The 22,437-nt window shown below is 42.9% G+C and overlaps 1 protein-coding gene across 1 annotated transcript in view; it reads left to right on the top strand.

The window, feature by feature from the left end:
• Positions 1-19,732, top strand: part of LMNTD1 (lamin tail domain containing 1) — a 161,527-nt gene extending 141,795 nt beyond the window's left edge. The window contains exons 12-17 of the mRNA XM_063446105.1: positions 2,424-2,604; positions 7,133-7,252; positions 8,017-8,213; positions 9,213-9,385; positions 9,709-9,782; positions 18,845-19,732. Coding sequence (XP_063302175.1) covers positions 2,424-2,604; positions 7,133-7,252; positions 8,017-8,213; positions 9,213-9,385; positions 9,709-9,782; positions 18,845-18,985 — 886 coding nt within the window. The 3' untranslated portion in view covers positions 18,986-19,732. The remainder of the gene's footprint in view (positions 1-2,423; positions 2,605-7,132; positions 7,253-8,016; positions 8,214-9,212; positions 9,386-9,708; positions 9,783-18,844) is intronic.
• The last annotated feature ends 2,705 nt before the right edge of the window (positions 19,733-22,437 follow it).

Raw genomic sequence — 22,437 nt, 5'->3', positions numbered from 1 at the left:
CTGAGACCTCATGAATTACACATCTTTATATCGGTCAAGTGAGACAAGAACCCCCATAATTTCCTTTTGAAAGGATCTCATATAATGGGGAGAATGATGATCCTGATTTTGTATAATGAAATCTAAAATTAAACATAATACTAATTGGCTGACTACACAAGGGTCGCAGAATTTTGCTGGTTTTGGGGTGATAGAGCATTGAGTAATTCTTTACAGCTTTGATAGAAAGGGGCTTGTTCATGAATTAGCATTTGATTTCCAACAGTGGGTGCGCAGTAACATTACAAAATATAATTTTATTTAAATAATTGAATTTGCTCTCTAGAGAAGAATGACAACGGATCTGAAAAAATAAAAGTTACCCCTAAACTCCAAACTCACATCAACACAATCTATTTAAAAATAACCTAATTAGCACCTATAGAAATGACATTATAATTTACTAATTCATATTAAAGCCTTAGTCATAAATACTTTGTGATGGTAGAAATGGTGAATTATGGATTTAATGTCACATGGAAGAATCGTCCGCTCTGTTGTAGTAAATTAAACTATGAATCTTATATAATAAGTGAATGTTAAGTGGCTGTTCTGTCTGTTTTCTTGCACCATGTGTTGAGCCCTGGTTACACGTTCCGCAGATAAAATAGTCAAAACCAATACAGAATACAAGTATTATCTACATAAACCCTCAGCCAGCCATTACATCAAAGTGCTGCAATTATGGTGAGTGATCTGACAAACTGCACCTAAGGCACGGTTATCACAGTCTGGGCACAAGTTAAATATCCTAGTTGTGCACCGACCAGGGAAGGGCAGAGTCTGTAAGTGAATTGTATCTGCTAGTACTAATTGCAGATTTGGTGTTTTATCAAATCCTACGTTTGTGGCTCACTCAGCATTATGGGAGTTGTTGATTCCCAAAAGGGTGAACGGTATACTTTACTGGTTAGTTCACCTTATAGAGATCTCAATGTCCTGTGCTGCCCCCTATTGGCCTCTCTGTGTCCTCGGTAGGATGGTTAAAGGACCACTATAGGCACCCAGACTACTTCAGCTCAATGAAGTGGTCCGGGTGCCAGGTCCCCCTAGTTGTAACCCTGCAGCTGTAAACATAGCAATTCCAGAGAAACTGCTATGTTTCACTGAGGGTTAATCCAGCCTCTAGTGGCACTTATTTGATGCTGGACATCCCCAGAGTCAGAAAAGATCCCTATAGGAAAGCACTGAGTAATGCTTTCCTATGGGTTGGTTTGAATGTGCACGTGCCTCTGGCCACGCATGCATGTTGGCTCCACTCGGGAGCTGACGTCGCCGGGTGGAGGAGAGGACACCAGCGCCGAATTGGATTATTTCTGGGGTTTTAACCGCTTCAGCACCGAGGGAGGAGGGCCTCAGGGAAGGGGGGCCCTCCAAGAGCCTATAGTCGTTTTCTTTGCACTATAGGATCCCTTTAATTGAATGCAGTTCCTTATCGGGTTACATTCAATAGATTGGTGCCAGGCTCTGCTCTCTGCATAGGGAGTTTGTTACTTTTATAAAAAATTACATTTTTACAAAGTCCACTATATAAAACATTATAATGGCACAGGATCGGATTAAATCTATAACTATACAAAAATAAGTCCAGTGCACAAACTCCCACTACTCCTGGGCGGCAGCAACGACCATAGTACACATCAGACCCAATACATACAATAAAAACCAAAGAAAAGCGTTATTTCAAATACCTGTGCACATTTAAATTACTAGAGGTTTTTTATTATAGCCATTAGATTGTAAGCTCGCCTGCCACGTCAAGGCAAACCTATTAGGCGGGTCCTACACTAACAATTCACCTTGTTTCCCATAGCTTCCGATAACAAATCTCTATTGTGTTGATAAGTATGTAGGCGTTTAGAAAAATACCCCACTCTGTCTCATTACATATTTTTTTACCTGAACCTGAAGGAAGCAAGGTGAATTGTTAGTGCAGGACTCACCTTGACGTGGCAGGTGAGCTTACAATCTAATGGCCATTGGGGTGATACTATAACTATAATTACCTTAACAAAGATCGAGGTTCACACAAAAGATATTTACAGGTTTCAGTTTATTTTGATACATTTTTCCAATTGTAGCTTTAATGTAGCATTATACGGGGGTCTCCAAGAGAGTCATGGAGAACACGGAGAGTTTAAATGCTGGGTACTTAGTCATAGGCTGGGCAGGGGTTGGAAAGGATCAGCATATACTACTTTATAGTCACTCGTAAAGCCGAATATTGTTTTACGACTCTTGTTTTTTATTGTTAAATACACGTTTTTATACTTTATCATAAAGTATTTCCACAGTTATTGTCATCTAACATTCTCCCTCGTATTACTGGAAATTAAGGTCATCATTTTGTTGTATCTCCTGTCTCTCCCTGTGTGGACTCATAGCTCTCTTGGGAACCTGAAGATTGTAGAAGTAAATGGCAATTTTGTACGAATCATTAACGCTTCTCCTGAAGAAGAGGAGGACATTGGGGGTTACATCCTCCAGCAGAACGTCTGTGGGCATCCAGTATCTGTCTACCGATTCCCACCCAAGATCCGCATCACGGCAGCCTGTGCGGTGACGGTGAGAATGTAGGGAGATAGAGGTGGGATTCTGTAATCAGAAAATGAAGGATGCTTTTAATGCAGAGTCCTGAGAATAATGTCAGAACATCAGCTGCCATTTCTCTTTGTGTCCAGTACTTCTCAAAGCTGACGGCATGTTTAATTGTTTGCTTTTACGAGTCCAATTCATGCTGTCTCTGTAAGGTTCCAATAAATGCTGCTGTGGCTCCCGTGCATACTGTCCCTCTAATGCTCATGTGCACATTGTCCCTCTGTGGCTCCAGGGCATACTGTCCCTCTAAGCTTCCTGTTTATACTGTCCCTCTAAGACTCCTATTTAAACTGTCCCTCTAAGGCTCCTATCCAAACTGTCCCTCTAAGGCTCCTATCCAAACTGTCCCTCTAAGCTTCATGTTTATACTGTCTCTCTAAGGCTCCTATCCATGCTGTCTCTCTAAGACTCCTATACAAACTGTCCCTCTAAGACTCTTATCTATACTGTCCCTCTAAGGCTCCTATCCAAACTGTCTCTCTAAGGCTCCTATCCAAACTGTCCCTCTAAGGCTCCTATCCAAACTGTCTCTCTAAGGCTCCTATCCAAACTGTCCCTCTAAGGCTCCTATCCAAACTGTCCCTCTAAGGCTCCAATCCAAACTGTCCCTCTAAGGCTCCAATCCAAACTGTCCCTCTAAGGCTCCTATCCAAACTGTCCCTCTAAGATTCCTATCCAAACTGTCCCTCTAAGGCTCCTATCCAAACTGTCCCTCTAAGACTCCTATCCAAACTGTCCCTCTAAGACTCCTATCCAAACTGTCCCTCTAAGCTTCATGTTTATACTGTCTCTCTAAGGCTCCTATTTAAACTGTCTCTCTAAGGCTCCTATCCAAACTGTCTCTCTAAGGCTCCTATCCAAACTGTCCCTCTAAGATTCATGTTTATACTGTCTCTCTAAGACTCCTATCCAAACTGTCCCTCTAAGGCTCCTATACAAACTGTCCCTCTAAGGCTCCTATACAAACTGTCTCTCTAAGGCTCCTATCCAAACTGTCTCTCTAAGGCTCCTATCCAAACTGTCCCTCTAAGATTCATGTTTATACTGTCTCTCTAAGACTCCTATCCAAACTGTCCCTCTAAGGCTCCTATACAAACTGTCCCTCTAAGGCTCCTATCCAAACTGTCTCTCTAAGGCTCCTATCCAAACTCTCTCTAAGGCTCCTATCCAAACTGTCCCTCTAAGGCTCCTATCCAAACTGTCTCTCTAAGGCTCCTATCCAAACTGTCTCTCTAAGACTCCTATCCAAACTGTCCCTCTAAGACTCCTATCCAAACTGTCCCTCTAAGACTCCTATCCAAACTGTCCCTCTAAGACTCCTATCCAAACTGTCCCTCTAAGGCTCCTATCCAAACTGTCCCTCTAAGGCTCCTATCCAAACTGTCCCTCTAAGGCTCCTATCCAAACTGTCCCTCTAAGATTCCTATCCAAACTGTCCCTCTAAGATTCCTATCCAAACTGTCCCTCTAAGACCCCTATCCAAACTGTCTCTCTAAGACTCCTATCCAAACTGTCCCTCTAAGACTCCTATCCAAACTGTCCCTCTAAGACCCCTATCCAAACTGTCCCTCTAAGACCCCTATCCAAACTGTCCCTCTAAGACCCCTATCCAAACTGTCTCTCTAAGGCTCCTATCCAAACTGTCTCTCTAAGGCTCCTATCCAAACTGTCCCTCTAAGACTCCTATCCAAACTGTCCCTCTAAGGCTCCTATCCAAACTGCCCCTCTAAGGCTCCTATCCAAACTGTCCCTCTAAGACTCCTATCCAAACTGTCCCTCTAAGGCTCCTATCCAAACTGTCCCTCTAAGGCTCCTATCCAAACTGTCCCTCTAAGGCTCCTATCCAAACTGTCCCTCTAAGACTCCTATCCAAACTGTCCCTCTAAGACCCCTATCCAAACTGTCCCTCTAAGACTCCTATCCAAACTGCCCCTCTAAGGCTCCTATCCAAACTGTCCCTCTAAGGCTCCTATCCAAACTGTCCCTCTAAGGCTCCTATCCAAACTGTCCCTCTAAGGCTCCTATCCAAACTGTCCCTCTAAGGCTCCTATCCAAACTGTCCCTCTAAGGCTCCTATCCAAACTGTCCCTCTAAGGCTCCTATCCAAACTGTCCCTCTAAGGCTCCTATCCACACTGTCCCTCTAAGGCTCCTATCCAAACTGTCCCTCTAAGACTCCTATCAAAACTGTCCCTCTAAGACTCCTATCAAAACTGTCCCTCTAAGACTCCTATCAAAACTGTCCCTCTAAGATTCCTATCCAAACTGTCTCTCTAAGCTTCATGTTTATACTGTCTCTCTAAGACTCCTATTTAAACTGTCCCTCTAAGACTCCTATCCAAACTGTCTCTCTAAGGCTCCTATCCAAACTGTCCCTCTAAGACTCCCATCCATTCTGTCCCTCTAAGCTTCACATTTATACTGTCTCTCTAAGACTCCTATTTAAACTGTCTCTCTAAAACTCCTATCCATACTGTCCCTCTAGTACTCACGTGCACATTGACCCTCTGCAACTCCATTGCATATCGTCCCTCTAAGTTTCATATTTACACTGTCCCTCTAAGATTCCTATACATATTCTCCCTTTAAGGCACTCATTCATATCGTCCCTCTAAGGAGTTTATCCATAGTCATTCTCTAAGTATCATTACTTAAAATCTCTTTTTTAAAACTCCCTTTCATATACGCTCCAGTCTATTAGGTTCCTCTACTAACCCATCCATAATGTCCCTTTAAAGGGACACTATAGTCACCAAAACAACTTTAGCATAATGCAACAGTTTTGGTGTATGAGTAGATCATGCCTCTGAAGTCTCACTGCTCAAATATCTGCCATTTAGGAGTCAAATCACTGTTGTTCATGCAGCCCTAGGCACACCTCCCTGCATGTGACTTACACAGCCAGACTAAAAACTTCCTGTAAAGATTCATCTAATATTTACACTTCCTTTATTGCAAATTCTGTTTAATTTAAAATGTCTTATCTCCTGCTCTGTTTATAGCTTGCTAGACCCTGTAGAAGCCTCCTGTCTGTGATTAAAGTTCAATTTACAGAGAAAGAGATAAAAACATTTCAATTAAACATTTCAAATTTCTGATTGCAAATTAAGCTTTTGTTTTCATGCAGGCTGTGTCAGTCACTGCCAGGGGAGGTGTTGCTGTCCCTCTAAGGATTTTATCCATACTGTCCCTTTAAAGCTCAGATTTTTATTGTCATTCTAAGTCTCCTGTTCTTACAATCTCTCTAAGGTTCATTCATTACTTCCTACATGTATGGCTCTCATCACACCATCCCTATAAACAGGGACGTGTCTTCCGCGAGGCAAACAAGGCATCTGCATTGGGCGGCACTTCCTCGCTTGCCTCGTGTCCTGGGGGGCTCAAGAGCTGGCCGGCTGGCCACTTTTGAACCCCCCCGAGGCTGGCTGCGGGTTGCGGGCAGCGTGGGAGCATGCTCACCTGAGTTCTTCCTGCTCAACTCCCTTGCGTGCCGCTTAATGAAGCCTGGAGCCAGAATATGACGTTACTCCGGCTCCCGACATCACTAAGCAGCGCGCGAGGGAGCTGAGCAGGAAGATTAAAGCTCCCTTGCCGCCTACTCAGCCTGTCCGCCCCCTGCCTGCCCGCCCAGCAGCCACACTGGACCGCAGGTAAGGAATCCACTCCAGCTCTCCCAGGGAGCCTGGGTGGATTTTACATAAACATGAAAAAATAATAATTTTTTAATTTTGAAATGTGTATGTAAGTGTGTGTATGTGCGTGTGTTTGTATGTGTCTGTAAGTGTGTGTGTGTGTGTGTGTGTGTGTATGTGTCTGTAAGTGTGTGTGTGTGTGTGTGTATGTGTCTGTAAGTGTGTGTGTGTGTGTGTGTATGTGTCTGTAAGTGTCTATGTGTGTGTGTCTGTAAGTGTGTATGTATGTATGTGTGTCTGTAAGTGAATGTGTGTGTGTCTGTAAGTATGAATGTGTGTGTCTGTAATTGTGTGTGTCTGTCAATGAATGTGTGTGTGTGTTGGTCAGTGAGTGTGTATGTGTTGGTCAGTGAGTGTGTATGTGTCGGTCAGTGAGTGCGTGCGTCTGTCAGAGTGTGTCCAAGTAATAGTGTGTGGGTATGTCATTGTTTGTCAGTGTATATGAGAGTGTGTGTCTGTCAATGAGTGTATGCGTCTGTCAGTGAGTGTGCGTCTGTCAGTGAGTGAGCGTCTGTCAGTCAAGGTGCGGCTTTGACAGGAAGGGGTGGAGAAAATTTAAACTGGGCACCGTCCTGGCTAGGGCAGCACAAATCCTAAATACACCACTGCCTATAAACCTGCCGTCCAGTCTGTCTTTCTAATAATCTAATAATCAATATAAGCTTGTAATCCATGGTGCCATCTATACCAGTTCTCCCATTCTGGTGACTTAATAGCAGGAGCAGATTGCTGTAATCACACACTCAGTGCTCTATGTTACATTCTATGATAACAGGAAATAAAATGATATTGCTTGATTGGCAGGTGTGGGCAGCCACAGCAAACGTTCCTCACAATCCACCATCTGACTTCCTGTGGAAGGAGCTGAAAACGTTCATCACCGAACGACGTTGTACCACCATACTGAGCAACGCCAATGGCCATGTGAGTCTTTCTTCATTTAAAAATAAAATGGAAGGGACGTTTTTCACCCCTCAAATAGAATTAGTTAGCAGGAGAGTCCTGTAGGAATAAATCATTGTGATGCAGGAGAGCACTCGGGAGAGTTGGTATTTTGGTGTGGATCACAAGGGACATTGCTTTATTTAATAGCACACAAACATAGATAATCGACGTTCCTTCACTTATGATCAATACTATGTCCCCAGAGTTCTCTCTTATACACGGAGTTATAATATATTGGTCAGACGATTTATACCAGGTGCAAGTAAGTGGAGAAACATTAAGTGCGGAACCTCAGGTTTTATATATAAATATAAATAATATCATTCGCTTGGAGAGACTTCATGTGATCGCAATAAAATACACGCTTAAATAAATCCTGCACGTTTTATTCGTTATTCTCAATGTCATAGGGGGTCTCAATTTACCTGAGCAGGCAGCATTGATGGTAAACTTGGAGCCTGTTCCATCCAGTGAGGGCCCTTGGATATAGTATGGGGACTCAATGATGGGCCCCAAACAAGGGGCTTAGAGCCCTTTTCCTGTCTTCATAGAAATTGTGTGTTAGTCTCTCTGGGAGATTACTCCAAGGCCAACAACATCTGTCTTCTGCTGCTTCTTGTATTGAAGCCGTTTAGTTAACATAAAATTATTTTAAAAAAGATTTCCACTCATTCAAAAATATGATTGGTTTCTATTAACCGTTAATCTATATTATCCTAAATTCTAATATTGATTCCCTACAGTCTGTGGCGTGGTACACTCCCGTGCGGCCCAAAAACTGCAAATCTATAGAGCGGCATGAAGTGTCTGAAGAACGACCTAAAACCTCTCCACAAATGTCGAAACCGAGGACGCAGGAATGGAATCTGGACGCAGACATTGGATCGGTCATACATTCAATGTATCCTGAGCAGGAAAAGGTGGTAGTGTTATTGCGACGGTACGTAACGTGTTCCCATAATAACAAGAAGGTCTGGGTGTTGGCGAAGGTTGTGCTGGACCCAGAAAGTAACCACAAAATTCCAATTTCTATTTCAATATAACTGGTACACACATTAAATTCCCCAATGTGGCCATTAAACTACAATAAAAGCTTAATATAGAAAACATGGACTTTGATTTAATGTTGCTATATAATACTTTGTGACTTTGAAATATGCTTTGCACTTTTATCAGTATTCCTTTTTAATGCAATCTTAACTCCAGTATTATTTGTTTTATGCATTCCGGACAGGCTTGGTATCTTAGGAGATAAATTTGCTTTTTCTTTGTTACCAAAACTATAACAGGGTTATTCACTTAAAGGGACACTTTAGGCACTATAACTATTTTAGCTCATTGAAGTGGTTATAGAGTCATTTTCAACAACACTGAATGAGGGTCCCTGGCTTCCCATAGTCCCGCCCCATTGAAGTTGTGGCTAAGGCAGAGATTAAACACTTCCTTGTAGCCATATAAACTCATGCCAATAATAGGCATTGTGATAGGCTGAAAGCGGTCAGCTGATGCTCTCAGCCAATCACAGCTGCCCATTGCTGCTCAGGCTAATGCTTCCTTATTAACCCAAGCAGCACAAATGGGATGGGCTGCCAGGGATTCTGGTTTAGCATTAAAACATTAAAAAAAAGTTTCAATCTGAATGGTAAGACAGCACCGGGGAATCTAGACACTATAACCACTTTAATGTGATGTATTGACTTATGGTGCCAACCATGTCCCTCTAAAGTCAAAAAGTTTTACTTACAGTTTACATACTCTGGCCTAACATTTAAACTTCACTCTGAATTCTCACTTTAGTAAATAACTCCATAAGTGATAATTTTTCGAATGCAGATCTGTGCAGATTGTAAGTAAATGCTAAAATATTTTACCCAAGTTCACCTGTGATGATGTTAGTCTGTAACGCTTGCGTGTGCCATGTTTTTTGTGTGATTTTCAGAGAGAAAATTCCTCCTCACACCTTACAGCCGCCATCTAGCCCATGGACTCACAGCGTGGCTTCACCCACTCACCCCGACTTCTCACCCAGCCGCCTCCTGGCTCTGGGGAATGATGGTCGCAGTTCATGTCGCCAGTCACGGTCACAGACAGCTAAAACGGAAGCTGCGTCAGGTGATACATGAGGCTAATTACAGAACCATCATCACCATGAGACAATCCCAATACATCTAGCTATACGCCAGTAAGACAGAAGTATTGTAGTATCCATGCCCGCGTTCTGCTCTCCTGTCTCTGGGTACTTGTCTCATATGTTAAACTGCTTAGGGATATGAGGGGTTAAAGGGCTCTGTTTCCCTGTTACCAGTAGTACTGGCGTGCGGTAATGGGGAATCGTTGCTTGTTTGTGTTCCTTTGCTAATGTAGTGGATCATGATTCAGTAAGACGTCATTTTCTGTTTAATAAAATTAGTTTCACTTCCTGTCCTTCCATGCAGCATTCAGCGGTACCAAGAGCCCCAACTCTGGACATGGGAACAGGATCTGCCGGGGCCCGACCCGATCAGCGGGGGTGAGTAACGTCTTTCAGACCGACTCAGGCCTCCATGTTTACATCAAGAAATTAATTCTAGATAAATCAGTTTAAATAAAGGTCACATTGTTCTTCCCAACATTAAAACAGCTGCGCTCTCAGCCAATGGGCTAACCGTGTATCGCGGGGCTTAGCTCAGTAGAACTTGGTTAAATTGAACACAGGGAGCTCGGAGGAATTGACAGCTCTGAGCGGCCGGAATTTTTCACACAGAGCTGAGAGTAAGTACCAGATGCGCCCTTTAATTCTGATTTGGATCAGATTTGGAAAGGGTTAGATGGGGCAATGGTCACATAGGATTAGGGTTAGACAGGGTTAGGATTACATAGGATTAGGGTTAGACAGGGTTAGGGTCACATAGGATTAGGGTTAGACAGGGTTAGGATTACATAGGATTAGGGTTAGACAGGGTTAGGGTCACATAGGATTAGGGTTAGACAGGGTTAGGATTACATAGGATTAGGGTTAGACAGGGTAAGGGTCACATAGGATTAGGGTTAGACAGGGTAAGGGTCACATAGGATTAGGGTTAGACAGGGTAAGGGTCACATAGGATTAGGGTTAGACAGGGTAAGGGTCACATAGGATTAGGGTTAGACAGGGTTAGGATCACATAGGATTAGGGTTAGACAGGGTTAGGATCACATAGGATTAGGGTTAGACAGGGTTAGGGTCACATAGGATTAGGGTTAGACAGGGTAAGGGTCACATAGGATTAGGGTTAGACAGGGTAAGGGTCACATAGGATTAGGGTTAGACAGGGTAAGGGTCACATAGGATTAGGGTTAGACAGGGTAAGGGTCACATAGGATTAGGGTTAGACAGGGTTAGGATAACATAGGATTAGGGTTAGACAGGGTTAGGGTCACATAGGATTAGGGTTAGACCGGGTAAGGGTCACATAGGATTAGGGTTAGACAGGGTTAGGATAACATAGGATTAGGGTTAGACAGGGTAAGGGTCACATAGGATTAGGGTTAGACAGGGTTAGGATCACATAGGATTAGGGTTAGACAGGGTTAGGATAACATAGGATTAGGGTTAGACAGGGTTAGGGTCACATAGGATTAGGGTTAGACCGGGTAAGGGTCACATAGGATTAGGGTTAGACAGGGTTAGGATAACATAGGATTAGGGTTAGACAGGGTTAGGGTCACATAGGATTAGGGTTAGACCGGGTTAGGATCACATAGGATTAGGGTTAGACGGGGTTAGGATCACATAGGATTAGGGTTTAGACAGGGTTAGGGTCACATAGGATTAGGGTTAGACAGGGTAAGGGTCACATAGGATTAGGGTTAGACAGGGTTAGGATCACATAGGATTAGGGTTAGACATGGTGAGGGTCACATAGGATTAGGGTTAGACACATAGGATTAGGGTTAGATAGGGTTAGGATCGCATAGGATTAGGGTTAAATAGGGTTAGGATCACATAGGATTTGGGTTAGACAGGGTTAGGGTCACATAGGATTAGGGTTAGATAGGGTTAGGATCACATAGGATTAGGGTGAGATAGGGTTAGGGTCATTTAGGATTAGGGTTAGGATCACATAGGATTAGGGATAGACAGGGAAAGGATCACATAGGATCAGGGTTAGGATAATTAGGATTAGGGTTAGATAGGATTAGGGCCACATAAGATTAGGGTTAGATAGGATTAGGGTTAGCTAAAGTAAGAAATAATGTAACATTTTGATATTGGTCAGTACAGTGACACAGACAGTGATATTATAGCAAATGTCAAAATTAGAGCATGTCTGGCATTTAATCAGTTCACAAAAAACCTGGTTAAAGTATGCATGTTGGGTCTTGCTGTATTGAGGAAGATACAAATCTATGGCAGTGGTAGAATATAATTTGGTGGTCTCTACAGCAGTGGGACAGACGTGGTCTGAGAAATTCCTCACACCAACAATGAAACAAAAATAAGTTAAAATTGATTTGTCAGCGGTTGGCTATAAAGTTAGGTAAAAATTGTCATAAATACCTCGGGGGTCTAATTTCTGTAAATTTATACTTTCTGTTTAGCAGTTTTGGATGCTGTGACTGCTATTAACGTTAGAATCTAAGAATATCAAATATTGCAAAGGTTTAGCTTTAAAACTGCTGTTCACTTTTGCATTTTATCAATAATTAGCATTTTACCAATAATCAGATCTATTTTAAATATTTTATTTTAGTTGCACAATTCGTTTAGAAACACTATGAATAAAAAGTTGTGCATTGCATGTGTAAGGTATAAGAAGAAAGCTCTATTATTTACCATGATTTATAATGTGTTTGGGTGCAAAGAGAACATGTTAAATTACGCAGGAAAAAACAACTAGCCTCATTCTCATATGAAGGGGTTAACAATCTTTGGAGGTAACAAGGCCCTTTTAAATTTTTTTTTTTTTTTTTTGAATTCTTTATTTTTGTCGTGCAGGTGATTACAAAGCATAAACGTACGCCACAACAGCGTGCATGAATGGTTAAACATAGGATCAGCAGTGGCATGAGAGGTCTGCACATTTTTGTTTTAAAATGAAAATAACAGGCTGTTTAACATTATTAAGTAAGATTACAAATGTTAGGCTAGACAGGCTTGTGTTCGTAGCGCATAATCAGCAAAAAAAATAAAAGATTAAAGTAAACAATAATAGAGAAACTGAGTTTTGTTTTCACTGCTAGTGTACAAATCACTTAACTTGTCATTTTAGATAGGGTTAGCTATTCATTCTATGTGTAAGCTTTTAAGATAAACATATGTATACGTAAGCAGTTCAAAATTGGGTGAGATAATGACAGCACATAAACTGTAACTTTACGGTTAGGTAGTTGACATAAGGCAGTTCTTGCATTAAGGGGAATGTTAGTAACGTCCAGATTGATCAGTCTGTGTCTGGCTGACTCTGGTCTGCTACTTGCACTCATCCGATTCCAGCTGGGTGCCAGACGCTGTCCTCTTGGGCTCTCTCAGCCTGCAGTGTCTGATGCTTTTGCGTGGTTGAGTTCCAGGCCTCCGGCTTGTGGTGGCGTAGCTCACGGCTGTGCAGGTCGATGTGGTGTTTCGTGCCCCTGGTTTTTGGACTCGTTCTGCGGGGCCGGTCAGTCCCATGGATAGTGGTTGTGGTAAGTATTGGGAGTCTTCTGTGGTGGGCAAAAGTCGGGCTCTGGTGTGACTGGCTTTGCTTTAGCTTGTGCTGAGGCGAGGTTTGGGGCCTGCGCAGCCTTCTCCGCGTGATCCTCTTCCCTGCCGGAGCCGTGGGTATGTCCCGTTTACGTGGTGGTTGCTGGTTAGGTAACAGACTACTCGCCCGCTGTGCAGCATGTTGCAGTGCCCAGTTCTCCAGCTTCACCCAGAATGCCGCCATGATAGCCTCTAGTTTGGTCTGGAGCGTGGTCTTAGTGCGAGGGAGGCACGAGGTGTCCGCCATTAGAGGTGAGTCTGCAGTTAGGTGAGTCGCTTGTCTGCTGGCTTTCACCTCCCCCTCGCCACTGTGGCGTACAGTTCTCCCGTGTTGGACCGTGTTCACCCCTAACGGTCCCAGGGGGGGGGTAACGGGGCTTCTCCGTAGCGGTCACTGTGTATCCTCGAAGTGGGAGAGCGGCCGCCTCTCCCACCCGTTGTACACTAGGCCGCATGTCGTTTCGTGCGTGGCTATCTGTTTTTTCCGGGTCAACGACCCCTACAACCGAGCCCAGCAGTGTCAGGCGTCAGGTTGGGCTCCAGGTGGACCCGGAATCAGGCTTTGTAATGCTTCTTGTTGCTATTTTAAGCAAGATTATGGAGGAGCTTCAGTGGATCACGTCTGTCCTCCATGACAGTTAGGCCCCGCCCCCCTTTTAAAGTTTTTATATTATGATAACTGATGGTTTTTAGCGTCTGCATTTTAAATCCATAGTGAAAAGCTATGTTAAACTTGCAGTGACATCTAGTGTCCTCTATGGGAATTACAGTCTTAGTCTATTTTTTATTTTTTTTTATATTACTACTCTGGGAACCATAACAACTCCATCACAATGGACTCCATGTTTTTAAAGGAATCTGCAGGGCTTGGCTCAGGGGAGCTAACTGAAGCTCCTGCTTGAGAGTTTCTGGCTCTGTGTGGTCAGTAGTAGCACTCTTTTTGGAGTAAGTGCTCATCTTTTTCCTTACACAATATTTATCTGTCTCTCCGTAGCCTGACCGTATACCAGATTTGTGTCTATCTAAATAACATGTTAGAAAATAACCCTTAAAACTCCTTTCTCCCAGTCTCGGATCAGCATCAGACAGCTTTCCAGATTTTGTAGTCAGTGCAGAACCTGGATTTTCAGCCTCCGATGCCAAATCCTGTTGCACTGACATGTTACTGAGCTAGCACGCTATAGACAGGTCGGCTAACGCGTTCATTAGTGATATTATTATTGTATAAAATGCAAGGCTCATAGATTATACAAATAAAATACATTACCAGAACAACTACAGCTTATTGTATTTGTTCTAGTGAGCAGAAACATTACCTTCAGGCTTTCTGCAATAAAAACTGCCTTTTCACAGGAATTCCAACCCAGTCAAAGGACATCTTCAGAAAACTCTTTTTGTATTTTTCCTACATTTGACACAGCTTGACAAAACGTGGAGCTTCCTCTGTCAAGCCTTGTCAAGCCCTCAGCAATCACTAGGGACGACTGGGGGGGAAGGGGGAGGCTATTTTTATGGAGGATCCCATAGGATCCTTCATGGACATCAGTGTGGTAGAGCACTGACAGGAGCTGAAGAGGATCTCGAGGAAGAAGATGGCGATTGTGAAGAAATCCCTCTTTCTCCCCTTTCCATCCGGTAGATGTAACTACAGTACAGAGACCACCCCCCTGGCTCATTAACTTCAAAGCATGCCTCAATTGAACCCTCTACCTGTCCGGCCGAACGCCACGTGGCTGAGAAAATGGCGGCCATCTTTTTTTGTGTGAACAAAGGCAGCGTGACTTGGTCGTCGAGTGTCTGGCACTAAAATCGGACACTCGACTCGCCGAACATACGAACGCTGGATCTTTATTTCCCGAACAGCTAGAAGAGCGCTGTTCGGTACTTTTGTTCATTCATATGAGGGGAACAATCGTTCGTGGAATTATTGGAACTGTTTTGGACAGCAACCTCGTGGTTAGCCGATCACAAAAGACTTCCATACTTTTTGAGAACCCCTGAACCGATCTGGGTGAAATTTGAATATTTTGGTCACCCAGATCGGGACTATCAGGGGACATATTATTTGTGGGGATACCATATGCATAAAGGGGTGTTCTAAATATTGGGTAAAACTGTAATTTTTCTGCCTACAGATAATGAAGTTATTACTTTATCAGACTTGATTATCTCCAGGACTAGGGGAGGGAATTGTAGGTTTGTGCTGGGAGTGTTTTATGTTTTCCTTGCAACTGATTGGATGTACCTTGTCCCTACCTGTGGGATGTCCCCTTGCACAGGGACTTGCATAAAAGCCAGTGTGTGATAATTAAAAGCCAGTTCTGTTGCACCCTTTTTCTACACTCCGGCTGATGTTTGGGTATTCGTATGCTTTATTAAGGGAATCATCTTGTAAAGCTATTGTATTCGTATGGATTTCGTTTATTTCATCTGCCGAATGGAGAGCTATAATCACTGATGCTCTGGCCATTCGGGAGGAAACTACCGAATGAGGATTGGATATACTAGGTTTCCTTAAAACTGGTGGCAGCGGTGGGATTCGAATCCCGAATGGATGTTCTGAACCAAGAAAGGGAATGAATGGCTCAGCAATACCAGCTACTTAAAAGATTGCGCTAAAAGATTTACTGGAAGCTCGAGGCGTAGTGGCAAGTAACAAGACAAAAGCCACATTAATTGCGGATTTAATACAGAGCGACGGAACCAGTAATACAGAGATGGAGCACGAGGAAGAAACCGAGATGCAGAAGGATATCAGATGGATGCTCAGCGTGTTGGGACCCAATCCATCAACAGAGGCAGTTCTGCAGGTCATGGCACAAGCCAGGCAATCGCAAAAAGAGCGAGATGATCGAGACAGTTACAGGGGGATTTACTACACTCCCCGGGAAGTACAAATGACCTACCAAAGAAGGTAAATTATGCGGCTTTTAAAACTTTAATGATAATGACATGGAAATTGACAGTTATCTACAAGACTTTGAACATCAATGTGCGCTGGAGGGATTAGACTTCACAAAATGGGCTGCAGTACTTAGCAGCAAGTTATCGGGAAGAGCAGCAGAGGCGTGGTGAGCAGTCCCCGATGGGGACATCCACAATTATGACAAGGTGAAAGACATTTTGTTGGCCAGATACGCTGTAATCCCAGAGGCGTACAGGAAGAAGTTTAGGGAACTTTGGAAAACCGGGAAAGATTTGCACATGGAATGTGCTTTCCGGCTACACAGGGCAGCCCGGAATTGGATGCAGGGCTGCCAAACAACTACCCTGGAAGATGCCATACAGCTCATACTATTGAGCAGTTTTTTAATCACACAGTGGACGATATAAAAGACTGGGTAAAGGACAGAAAACCCAAAACTGTGGAGGAAGCCGCCAGACTAGCGGATGAACACCAGGGAAACTGGAGGCGAGAACTGGGTGTTAGCAGACCAACCTTCAACCTACACACATACCCAGTACCAGCAACCCCTGCCCCAGCTAGAGCCCCAGTAAGTAACCCTCCACAAGGCCCAGCAGCAACAACCCTTTAGAGAAGAGTGAGGCATCTCAGCTGCTTCAGGGATACCAAGGAATGTTTTCTGCCATACCAGGATATACCTCCATTGCGGTACACCGTGTAGAAAGCCATGGAGAAACGCCCTTATGACAGCAACCATATCATATCCCTGAGGCAGTACGTGAAAATATGCTCGCTGAAATAAGGGATATACTCAAGTTAGGGGTTATAGAACCCTCTCGTAGTCCTTGGGCTTCGCCGGTAGTACTAGTACCTAAGCGCGACGGCACCACGTGCTTCTGTGTAGACTATCGGAGGCTCAACGATCGCACCATAACTGACGACTACCCCATGCCCAGAATAGATGAGCTATTAGACCGTATGGCTCGGGGGGAATTACTTGACTACCCTGGACTTGTGCAAGGCGTATTGGCAGATCCCCTTGGAGCCTGCGGCCATCCACAAGTCGGCGTTCGTCACTCCATTTGGGCTATACCAGTTCAAGGTTATGCCCTTTGGGATGAAGAATGCCCTGGCTACTTTTCAGAGGATGGCCGATAGGCTCCTGGAGGGGTTCCAGGACTTTGCATGTGCGTATCTAGACGATATTGCCGTCTAAAGCCACACCTGGGAGGACCACCTGGGGCACTTGTCCAGGGTACTCAAGCGAATTCGGCTAGCGGGCCTCACATTGAAACCTGACAAATGCCACGTAGACATGGCCGACCTCGGAACCTGCCTACCGGAACCTATCTTGTGGCCAAGATACTGTACCTACAGTATCTTGGCCACAAGATATGTTCTGGTAGGCAGCGTCCAGAGCCTGCTAAAGTAGAGGCGATAGCTAATTGGCCCCAACCCCATACTAAAACCCAGGTATTAGCCTTTTTAGGCTACTACCGAAAGCTTGTCCCAGAGTATAGCGCCGCACTGGCCAAGCCTCTCACCGACCTTACCAAAAAGGCCCTACCTAAACAAGTAACCTGGACCCCAGAAAGCGCGGACGCTTTTCAGAGACTTAAAGCTGCATTAAGTTGGCAGCGCCCAACCATACTAAACAATTTCTTGTACACACAGATGCCTCCATGTTTGGGCTGGGAGCCGTGTTGAGCCAAGTGGGGGACAATGGCATGGAACACCCGGTGGCATATCTCAGCCGTAAACTTTTGCCCACAGAGGTCAACTATGCCACCGTAGAAAAAGAGTGCCTAGCCCTAGTTTGGGCCCTAACGAAACTACAACCTTATCTGTATGGACGATTGTTTACCCTTATGACTGACCACAACCCCCTTGTGTGGCTAAACCGGGTAGCTGGTGACAACCACAGGCTATTATGGTGGAGCCTAGTCCTTCAGCTGTATAACTTTACTATGCAATACCGTCTGGGCAAACAAAACGGTAATGCGGATGGTCTGTCCCGACAGACCGAACTGGACTCCTAAAGTACTTTTATCGGACATCCCCAAGCCAACCCGACAGGGTCTAGGCGGGTATGCCGACCAGTTGTAAGGAAACCTAGTATATTCAATCTTCATTCGGTAGTTTCCTCCCGAACGGCCAGAGCATCAGTGAATATAACTCTCCATTCGGCAGATGAAATAAACGAAATCCATACGAATACAATAGCTTTACAAGATGATTCCCTTAATAAAGCATACGAACACCCAAACATCAGCCGGAGTCTAGAAGAAGGGTGCAACAGAACTGGCTTTTAAGGGGACATCCCACAGGGAGGGACAAGGTACATCCAATCAGTTACAAGGAAAACATAAAACACTCCCAGCACAAACATACAATTCCCTCCCCTAGTCTTGGAGATAATCAAGTCTGATATAGTAATAACTTAATTATCTCCAGGCAAAAAAATTACAGAATAAATGGTGACTATGGGCCTCTCACCTTATGGAAACACTTTGGGGGTTATTCTATGTATACTCAGCGAGGAGAATTCTATACCTGTATAGCGTCACCCACATATCTATACTGCTACAATAATAATAATGTTATAATAATAATAATATAATAATAATAATAATGTTATAATATCTGTGGGTCTAGCAGGGTTTGCCGCAGTTATTTACGTTACACAATTTCAGTTGTGGATAATTCATATCACTATATTTCCAGTCCTAATGCTAATTCGAAAATCTATTCCGGGTTATTTACTGAGGTGAGAATTTCTGGGATTTAAAAATTTAGATCAAAGTAACTGAATGACATAAAGTCAATGATGTTGTGAGTTTGGTAATTATGGCCTTAAATTTGAAATTCACTTTGAATTCCCCACAGTTCTCACGTTGGTGAATAACGCCGCTAATACAAGTAATTTGTTGAGTCTCTTCATTGGTCTCTATGTTCTGTTTTTCAGCCAAATTCGCGAGGCGTCCTCTACCTGGGTTCTTCAGCTCCAGCAGGCTCCATACTACACAAGTACTTTGCCAACTCTTCATATGATATCAGACTGGCGAGCCACGGCTCTTTAACTCCCAGTATATTATCCACCGTCTAGCTCTCCCTGCCCGTGGAATGAATACAGTGTATCCGTTGAGCGTTAATTTAATCTATGAGAGATCTATCTCCAACTTATGTGCTTCTGCCCTGTATCCAGTCACCTGGTCTATAGAAGATTGACTCCATCAAAACCTCAGCATGTACACCCTTCTACTTTGCCGTTTCGACCTGATACATTATTACATATGTGTTGATGTACACAAATTTGGGCATAATTTGAAAATATTAAACTGGGTTTTCCGACTCCTCACTTCTATTCTGAGCAACTCTACTCAAATGCCTTCTACAGTTTTGCAACTGTTAAAGGAAAATTCCATTAAAAAAAATATTTTTTAAGTAGATCTACCCCCAATGAAAATCTGCATATGATATGTTTTATGCATGTTATATGTAATATGCATATTTTCTATGGAGGTAAATGAAATCTTGGCTTGCAATTGAGGCACTTCTCTGATCTGCTGCCTTTGCAAGCCCTCCCCTTCTAACCCCGCCCAGACTTTCTGTGGCTGTTCAATCACAGACTTCCCAAAGCAGCTCAATGAGAAGTCTTTGCAAGGCAGGTGCTCTGGGGTTAGCTCCACTGAACTAACCAAACCAGGAAGTAACAGGACCTGTTGTCTGATTGAAAGCCAGAGGGGTGTAACAGGGTTAATTTATAAAAGTGACAATTTGTATTGAAATCTGTACTTTTTGTAAAATGAAAATAAGAAGATGCTCTGTTCACACAGCAAGCTGAAGTGCTTTATGCGTTTGTAGTGTTCCTTAAAACCTAGCCAGGATACAGTTTCTGAAACTGCTATGTTTTCAGCTGCAGGGTTAAAACTTCATTGAGTTGAAGTGCTCTGGGTGCCTATAGTGGTCCTTTAAGACACATATAGTGGTCCTTTAAGACACAGATAGTGGTCCTTTAAGACACAGCATTTAAAAAGAAGTCATCTACTAATGAAAAATTTCAAGTTATCAAGATACTTTCAAACATTTCAGATGATACAAGAGCCAAGAGAAGAACATTTTCGTTTATTTTTTCCTCTTTTGAAACAACATAATTTTAAATTTAAATGGGGTCAACCATCATCTCAACGTGTCCTTTATAACAACACTTGGCAACACTTGATACAGCTGTCTGGATGTGTATAGGGATTGACATCAGTCCCACCTTTCAAGCAAATAATACATGCTAGAAAATTGTACTCAAACTTCAGTGCCCCATGTTATATAGGGATGACTTGCCCGTTCTCTTTATTTTACCTTTTGTGCAATGCTGCATTTATATGTGTGATTCTATGTTGGAGTCTGCCAGATACACCTATTATACTTCTGATACCTTGATAATAATATGGTCTTTGTATAGATCTCTTAATACCTGAAATATGTGAACGCGTATAATATTGTGTATTGTAATATGTGCATTCCTCAATAAAAACATATAAATGAAACTAATGTAAACTATGTATGAAAAGTACTTAAAAGAAAAAAAAGAAAAAAGTAAATCATTAAATAAATAGTCATGTTTCTGGGCTTCGACATACATAGAGACATGGTTGGTACACTTTGACATATTGCACACGGAATGCGTCTCTCTGCGTTCTGCATCATTTAAACTAAACCTCTGATTATTCACCTGATTCCGATCTACTCTTCATTAGATTTGCATTGACAGATTCACTTATAGTAGATCTCATCACCAAACGAAAACATTGGAGCTCACAAAATACATATTACACATGTCAAAAATGCAAAATACTATGAAAAAATGTAATAATTCAAAATCTACATTATGTCCCTGCACCAGTCAGTCCACTATGAACCTTCCTAAAATGTTCTGATATGCCATGGATCTGTATTCCCGTTTTAATTGTAACATTATATTATATTATAGGGATAAAGAAAATGGAAAAGGAGGAGAGGGATTTTATCAGGCAGTTAGACGCCGAGCATTTGTAATCCCATACTCTCCAATCTGTCTTTTAATACACATTTTAGAAGATTAAGGCGATTGGCTGTCATTCTCCAATGTGAATGAACATGCTATGAATGAGATCCCACGTACCTACAGAATTGATCCTCCCTGAGCCTTAAAATAAAACTATAGTGCCCAGAAAACAAAGTTAGCTGTTTATAGTGCCGCCTCCATTGCGCCCCATGCCAGCCCCCGTGGCGCAGAAGGGTTTAAAAACGAATTCTATTACTTATCAGAGTCCAGCGCCAAAGTCCCCGCTGATGTCAGCCGGCAGGGAAAACCTAAGGCGCATGCGCGGCAATGGCCACACTTGCATTACTATTTCCCCCATAGGAAAACATGTATAACGCTTTCCTGGGGGGGAGAGGGGGTTTACATAACGCTGGATGTCCTCATTCATAGCGTGAAGACATCCAGCATCAGTTAGGCGACCAAGAGTAATATCCAATACCCAAAATAATAGGTCGACCTGGGGGATTGTTCAACCACCGTTTACGTATTTTTGGTAAATAGTAGAATGCAGCCATTCTAGGGAATTTGCAATAGTCATATTCTTTCTTATTAAGAATTTCCCTTCATCTAAAAGTTCTATCAATTTTATTTTGAATTCTTCACAAGGATTTTCCTCTGAAGGTTTAAACATCGATTTCACACAATGTGTTTTTGTGAATTTTTAAGCATTTTTTCCACATTATTATATTTTACATCTTTTTTTCCCATTTTTATTCACACTAAGCAGATCCTTACATTTTACAGGCTGCTATGGTTTTACACATCAACATTTTATTCTTATTCAGTAATATTTAATGTATTTCAGTCCTCTTATTTGTGCTACTGAATGTATTTTAGTGTATTTAATGTATTTTAATGAGCTCCATTGGTCTGAGATATCATCTTATAATTGATCTTATTTTGTTTAATAATTTTTTTGTATTTGTCATATTTTCGTTATATTTGCCATTTGAGTGTTTTTCTTCAGATTCATTTAGTTGTGTCCATAGCAGCACTAGTCGTGTTTTAATTGTCTTTTACCCTTTGATGTGACTATTAGTTTGATTTTAGTCATAGTCTCAGCAGCCTCGATTCTGGACACTATCAAGTGGATCACAAAGGGTTAACAATTGAAGCTGGGATAATTCTCAGGGATATTTAAACCCAGAGACTTAAAGGATCACTATAGTGTCAGGAAAAAGCGGTTTTCCTGCAACTATAGTGCCCTGAGGGTGCCCCCACCCTCAGGGTCCCCCTCCCGTGGCGCTGAAGGAGTTAAAACCCCTTTCAGCAGCTTACCTTTATCCAGCGCCGGGCTCCCTCGGCGCTGATGACCTCTCCTCCCTGTCTGACGTCAGCTCCCTAGTGGAGCGGAATGCGCATTCAAAGAGTCCATAGGAAAGCCTTTCTCAATGCTTTCCTATGGACGCTCTGCGTGATGGATGCGGAATTCGCATCCTGCGTCACAGATGTGCCTCTAGTGGCTGTCCGGAAGACAG

This window comes from Pelobates fuscus, chromosome 3 (assembly GCF_036172605.1).
Source record: "Pelobates fuscus isolate aPelFus1 chromosome 3, aPelFus1.pri, whole genome shotgun sequence".
NCBI classification, from domain to species: Eukaryota; Metazoa; Chordata; class Amphibia; order Anura; family Pelobatidae; genus Pelobates; species Pelobates fuscus.
Note: the sequence above shows the minus strand (reverse complement) of the source record. Positions and strands in the feature narration are given on the sequence as shown.